At 59.6% G+C, this 6,564-nt stretch overlaps 1 protein-coding gene across 1 annotated transcript; it reads left to right on the top strand.

The window, feature by feature from the left end:
• Positions 1-2,691: 2,691 nt before the first annotated feature.
• LOC137667767 (BTB/POZ domain-containing protein KCTD12-like) lies at positions 2,692-6,061 on the top strand. Its single transcript, XM_068408841.1, has 2 exons — positions 2,692-2,867; positions 4,441-6,061. The coding sequence occupies exon 2, from the start codon at positions 4,465-4,467 to the stop codon at positions 5,356-5,358; it is 894 nt and encodes a 297-aa protein (XP_068264942.1). The 5' UTR covers positions 2,692-2,867; positions 4,441-4,464; the 3' UTR covers positions 5,359-6,061.
• Positions 6,062-6,564: the final 503 nt, after the last annotated feature.

Raw genomic sequence — 6,564 nt, 5'->3', positions numbered from 1 at the left:
GTCACAGGCAGAGCCATGAAAGGAGCGTCACTCCTATTTAACTTCACGTGCACATGGGGTCTGTGCCTCCCAGCAGACCCCTACGGCTCCCGGAGAAGGGCAGCGGAGGAAGAGAGCCAAAGATACATCTCAGCGATGCCAGTGGGGGTTTGCTGATGATTTATGGGCATCCAGGAGCCTGCGTGGGATCAGTGACTCAGGGGTGAGAGCCCCTTTGACCCTCCACTATTCTCCCTGACACTCGAAAATCCCAGGGTGGGATTTTAATTAGCACATAGAGAGGGAACGGCGAGAGGAACACTGAAAGGACACCGCGCGGGGGAAGGAGAGGGGAGAAACGCAGATGGGGAAGAGGAGGACAGAGCTGGAAGTACAGGGGAGGAACAGAGAGGCTGTAAAGGGTGATTTTTCCACTGACTGATGGAGATACAGCCAGGAGACCCTGAACGTATCAAAAATAATGCGGAGCCCCGTAAGGGTCCTGTACGCAGGGCTTGGGCTGGCTCTGCTTTGTTTAAGGATGAAGGTTCCTGCATTCATGAATCGTAACAGTGGCACAGTGGAATTTGAACCTCTGCGTGCTGGACCCTTCTGACGTACACGAAATACAGGATTTTTTCCTCTGATAAATATTCCTCCCTCAACACACATTTCTCCTTGCTATCTCTAGATAAGAAGCTGATCAAGCAGCTGTAGCAGCATCAGTTCTCTAACAACGTCCTTGCAATGTGATGTATCACAAGATCATCATCAGAGCAGGGCACATAACTGATTTATTATTATTTTTATTTTTTAGCTGAGAAAAATATCAGGCAATGGAAAAAAATTGTGTCTTATTTTCAGTTTCTAGTCCTTTCAGCCTTTAAAAATACATATTTAAAGAGCTTTTGAGGAGTTTTGGAACAGCACAATGGGGCTTTTAGCAATGGTGATTGGAGAGAGGGCAGGACCCCCCCGTCTGTGGGTGAGGAGGTTGAGGTGAAGTGAATTGTGTCCCAGCTCAGAACACACGAAGAGCTGGGAACAGCAGCCAGGAAGCTATGCCAGCACCTGCCTTGCCATCACCAGACCCCATTCTGTGTAATAACAGAGTGGCCACAAACACACACACATTAAGCCCGTTCCTTCCTTCTCTGGGGAAGGGGATGAATCACGTTCCACTGTTGTGGTTGATAAAAGTCCCCAGAAGTCAGAGAAGGACCCAAATTCTTGTTTCGTTCCTTTTTGGAAGAACTTGTAAAGGCTAGTTTAAAAAACCCTCTTGGTAACTTCTCCTGAGTTTCCAGACCCCCTCATCGCTGCTATGGTGCCAAACATCTTCCCCTTATCTGGAGATCACATTTCAGGTTGCCTCAGGACATAGCGGTGGCCTGAACGCTTTCCATTTCAGCTCATGAAAGTATTTGCACCCATGTGAGTCTCGGTAACGTGGAGGACAAAGCACTGAAGCAGCACAGCGTGTTTTCACTCAGACGGGAAGGTCTGTTGAAGGCAGAACTGTTGCTCAGACGATGGTGGACAGGAATTTGCAGGCAGAATGAGTCTGATCCACCTGAACACCGACAGGAAAGTGCCATCTAACATTCATCGCTCCATCCCAAAGGGAGGCCGGAGGAGAGCGACTGAACTTGCTCTGCCAGGACATAGTAGCACAGACACGGTGTAAATACACACCTTGACGTATTTGCCACGTGCCTGGAGCCCTGCGTGGAGCAGCTGGGGCAAACGACGTTTTCTCCACAGCTTCCCAAGCCCTCAGCACCAGCATCCTCCCTGCTGCCCTCCTCTCACCATGCCTGTCCTGAGCTCCCACCCCGACTCCATCAGCACAGCCTCCAGGATTACTCCGTTGACCCCAAAATAAGGTCCCCATCCCTCCAGCCCCGCAGCTCCCGCTCCGGGCAGGGATGCCACCTTGCCAAGGGTGCTGGGCAGAGCACTGTTGGGAGCCTTCAACTAATTGCCCCGGGGCAGCCTCGCTGTTGTAGCCTTCCAAACGCATTATCAACTTCAGGTTATTTTTAGGCTCGTTTCCTAAGGAAACGAGATTAATACGATCGCGGGGCAGGCACGCATGCGTGTGTGAGGCAGCGTGCCTCTGCATTTGCCCTCCCCCATATATTTTGAATTCTTTGGGCAATTTCAATGAAGTTTGCTGGAGAGTTGGGGAAAATAGTGGATTGGACAGAGAGAAAACTTCATGTAAGTACTTCCAGCAAATACAGGCTGATGTGCTCCCCAGACCGACCCCCTCCAGCTTGCCCTTTCCCGCACGTTCGGAGCCTTTGCCCTTGTTGCAACCGGTGCTGGGAGGGAAACACAAGCCACGGGGGCTCCTTCGGACGCAACCCAGAGCCCCCCAGACCCGGGGTGTGGGGGGTGGTGGTGGGCACCCCTCCCACGGGCTGTTCGCTGGAGGTTTGGGTGCGCGGTCCGACAGCCCGTGGATCTGCTGGATGGGGGCTGCTCGTGTCCGCATCCCCCGCGGTGCCGGGGGTGGACGGGCCCCCCGGCCCCGCCTGGCCCCGCCGTGGAGCTTCCCCGGGGCGAGGAGGGGGGGGGGGGGACCGGGCCGGTGCGGGGGAGGCGGGGAGGGAGGTGGGGGCGAGGCGGGCCCGGGGCCCGGCGCTCACCGCCCGCCCGGCCTTAAAACACGCGGGGCCGGGCCTGGCGGGGGAGAGCGGGGCACGGCTCGGCTCGGCTCGGCTCGGCTCGGCTCGGCTCGGCTCGGCACCGCACCGCACCGCATCGGACCGGACTGGCACGGCACCGCACCTCACCGGCACGGCTCGGCACCGTACTGGTTCGGACGGGCACGGCTCGGCTCGTCTCGGCTCGGTTCGGGCGGGCTGCCCTGCCCTGCGGAGGTGAGGGGGGCGGTGGGGGAGGAGGGTCCCCGGACCGGTGCGGGTCCCGCCGAGCCGGTGCCCCCGCTGCCGGGAGGGGCTGGGGGCTGCAGCCCGGCAGCCAGCGCGCCCGGTGCCCGAGGCAGGCGGGGGGGTTCGGCTGTCCTTGCCCCCCCCCGGCCCTGCAAACCCCCGGCCCGGCCGTGGCAGCCCGGCTGCAGCCTCTGCTCCCACCCCCGCGGCACAGGGACGCGGCTCCGGGCTCGGGCAGCTCCTGCCCGGAGCAGGGGGGAGCAGCGGCGCGGGCACCTCCCCGGAGCCGGGGGGCGAAAGCCGCTGCGGGGGGGATTTGGGAGGCTGGAAGCCAGGCGGGCCGCGCTCATCCTCCTCCCCAGCTTGCCCAGAGGCTCAGCCCGAGTCGCTCCTTGTCCAAACCCGGTTCTCCCTGCGCATCCCTGCGAGCTGGGGCCGTGGCACGCCGGCTCAGCTCTCCCCACCACGCAGAAGTGCCCACGGAGTTTTATCTTTGCCCTTCGGTTTCTCCGAGGTTTGTGTTAAGGATCCTTTTGTGCTGCTGCTCCTTTAGTGCCGTTTCTCGGCTGAGGGGCCGGTCCCCAGGGGGTGCAGGCAGCCGCTGCCAAGTTCAGAGCAGTCCCAGGGCTGCACAGAGCTCCGGGCCAGCCCTGCCAGGCACCCGGGCACGGCACAGGGCAACCCCCTTGTTCCCTGGGCTCCCAAATCCCTGCACGAAGCGTGGTTTGGCCAGGCTGGATCAGGAGCCCGTCTGCTGAGCCAGGTTTACGTAAGCGCTGATTTGCGGTGTCGAGAGATGCCGAAGAATCCGCCCGCCTTTGGAAAATGTATAAATACACGGCGTCTGGCCCAAGGCTGTGCCAGCAGCCCCGTGTTTGTCTTGGTCCCAAACCCTTGGATAGATTCTGCCATCTCTCACCTGCTCTCGGCTTGGCCTCGAGTCTCTATCGAGCACTTTCCAGGAGCGAGGATGGAGCAGGAGTGCCAAAAGGCACTGTCACACTGTCCTTTAGCGCGGTATCAAGCGCTGCTTTTCTGGCAGACCTGCGGGTGCTCCTTGTGTGGGCCCACAAACCCCCCTCCAGCTCACCGGCTCGGCAGGAGACCCCATGCCGTGATGCCTTGGCACGCTCGGCTCCTCCTGACTGGCAGGATGCGGGCCCAGGCGGGTCGCCGGTCAGACCCGGGCTGTGACGGTCCTGCCTTTCCTGTTGTTCACATCAGGACAGCGTCACTGCGCCTTCCCCAGCAAAGGTGCTGAGCCCCAGCCCCGGGAGCTGATTGTCGGGAGGGCTGCGGGTGGAGACGGCGCGTTCAGGCCATGGGTAATGCCCTTCCCTTCTGGTGGCGTGGAAGGGAAGGCGGCATTGGCTAATGCTGCTTATTCCAAGAGCCAGGGATTAAGGAGGAGAGCTGACTTCTAGACTCCTGGAGAGCCAGGGGCCTGATCCTGCGCTGCTGGCTGATCCAAAGCAAGAGCAATCAGGCTTGGGATGGGTGGGATGATGAGCGGCGTTTGCGGGCAGGCTCAACACTGGCACGTCGCTGCTTTCTGTTGCAGGTGGGAAGGCAGCGGTAGCTCACTATGGCCCTGGCAGACAACACGGGCTCTGCCAAACCCGGCGAGGACTTCCCCTTCCCTGAGATCATTGAGCTCAATGTGGGTGGACAAGTCTACATCACCCGCCACCCCACCCTGGTCAGCGTGCCTGGCTCGCTCCTCTGGGAGATGTTCACCCAGAAGAACGTCCGCTCCCTGGCCCGCGACAGCAAGGGACGCTTCTTCGTGGATCGGGACGGCTTCCTCTTCCGCTACATCCTGGATTACATGAGGGACCAGCAGCTCGTGCTGCCCGACCACTTCCCGGAGCGGAGTCGCCTGCAGCGAGAGGCCGAGTACTTCATGCTGCCGGAGCTTGTGAAGATGCTGGCCCCCAAGCTCAGCAAGCAGAACTCGCTGGGAGACGATCCGTGCCAAAGCGACCCCGAGGAGCTCTCCCCCAACGCGGACGCCGCCCGCAACCTGACCTCTGCCAGTGCCACGCTCCCCAGCGCCGTGGCGGGTGGCCCCCGGGGGGTGCCGTCACCGCTGGCGTGGGTTGCTGCCGGCACCGACGTCCGCAGGGCAGGTTTCATCACCATCGGCTACCGGGGCTCCTACACGCTGGGCAGGGACAGCCAGACGGACGCCAAGTTCCGCAGGGTGGCACGGATCATGGTCTGCGGCAAGACGTCGCTGGCCAAGGAGGTCTTTGGTGATACCTTGAATGAGAGCAGGGACCCGGACAGGCCCCCGGAGAGGTACACCTCCAGGTACTACCTCAAATTCACCTTCCTGGAGCAAGCCTTTGATAAACTGGCTGATGCTGGCTTCCACATGGTGGCTTGCAACTCCACAGGCACCTGTGCCTTCGCCCATGACCAGACAGATGACAGGATCTGGACCTCTTACACCGAATATGTTTTCTATCGTGAGTGACACTAAAAAAACCCCCCCCACAAACCAAACACCAACTCTCCCTTCCCTCTCCTGTGCTGGCTGTTGCCTAGAAGGTAGACATCCAACCCCCGGATCCCAGCGTCCTCCCTTTGCCTCCTTTTGAGTTTGTTCTTCGTTTTTTTTCCCCCCCATCCTTCCTCCACGTTGAACCTGTTCAGCTCTTCCTTGTAGCAAGCTGCTGACCACCAACCTTCTCCCCCTCCTCTCTGACTTCTGCGGTTGTCGCCTGTAGCTCCCAACCCTCCCTGGATGGGGTGGACTTGGACACTGTCGTGTGCGTGGTTTGGGTGGGAGGGAGGGAAGGACACAGCGGACTGTGCTCTGGGCTGGGATTCCTGCAGCTGGAGGAGCTTGTCCGTGTCGGACCCTGAACTGGGCTCTCGCGCCCTGTACACCGTGCAGTGCCTCGGGAACGTGCTGCACCCGCTGCGGCTGATCTGCCAAGGGGCTCGAGCGAGAAAGCATTGGTTTAAGGACATGGAGAAGGGTGGGGGGGTGGATAGATGAAGCCTGGCAGCACGGATATATCGCTCGTTAGCCCGTGTAAGCAGCTTAGCGTTTGGGCTGTCAGTGCTGGGGAAGGTAGATAGAGACGCGCCCGTGTTTGCAGTTCTGATTCAAAGCATCGCTGCTGCCCCGGGGTGCCTTGGGGTTATTTTTGGGGGGTGGGATAGACTGATGCTCTGTTTCATGCATACATGGAGGGAGGTGGGGGCGGGGGGGGGAGCAGGGAAGGCTTTACACGCCGTAGGGTGTAAAATGCTTATACATCTCTCAAGCTAGTTGGAGGTCTGTCAGAAAAAAGCACCTTCATCTTTCCTTTGGAGTATGATAGCGACGTGGGCTGCAGAGGGATGGGGCTGGGTGAGCGGCAGCTGGGCTCAGCCGCAGCCACGACTTCACAGATTAAAGGGAATCTTTGCCCAACGCGAAAATCTTTACCATTTTGGCAGTCTCTTGCAAAGGTCTCTCCAATCCCAGCCCTCCACGGCCTGCTGTGGGCGCTGGGGCTGGCTGCTGCTGCTTTACCGCGCCTGGGCAACGTGTAATAAAGGAACAAAAATGATTTGCCTCCGTCTTCGTGTGCTGAGGGGCGAAGGAGGAACTTCTGTGGGCACCCAGGGGTGTTGCTCGAGTGGGACAACGGCGCTGGCACATGGGCAGGGAGCAATGTGCTTTAGTACA

Source organism: Nyctibius grandis, chromosome 10 (assembly GCF_013368605.1).
Source record: "Nyctibius grandis isolate bNycGra1 chromosome 10, bNycGra1.pri, whole genome shotgun sequence".
In the NCBI taxonomy this organism is placed as follows: Eukaryota; Metazoa; Chordata; class Aves; order Nyctibiiformes; family Nyctibiidae; genus Nyctibius; species Nyctibius grandis.
The sequence above is the reverse complement of the archived record's forward strand: the minus strand, read 5'-3'. Positions and strand labels throughout refer to the sequence as shown.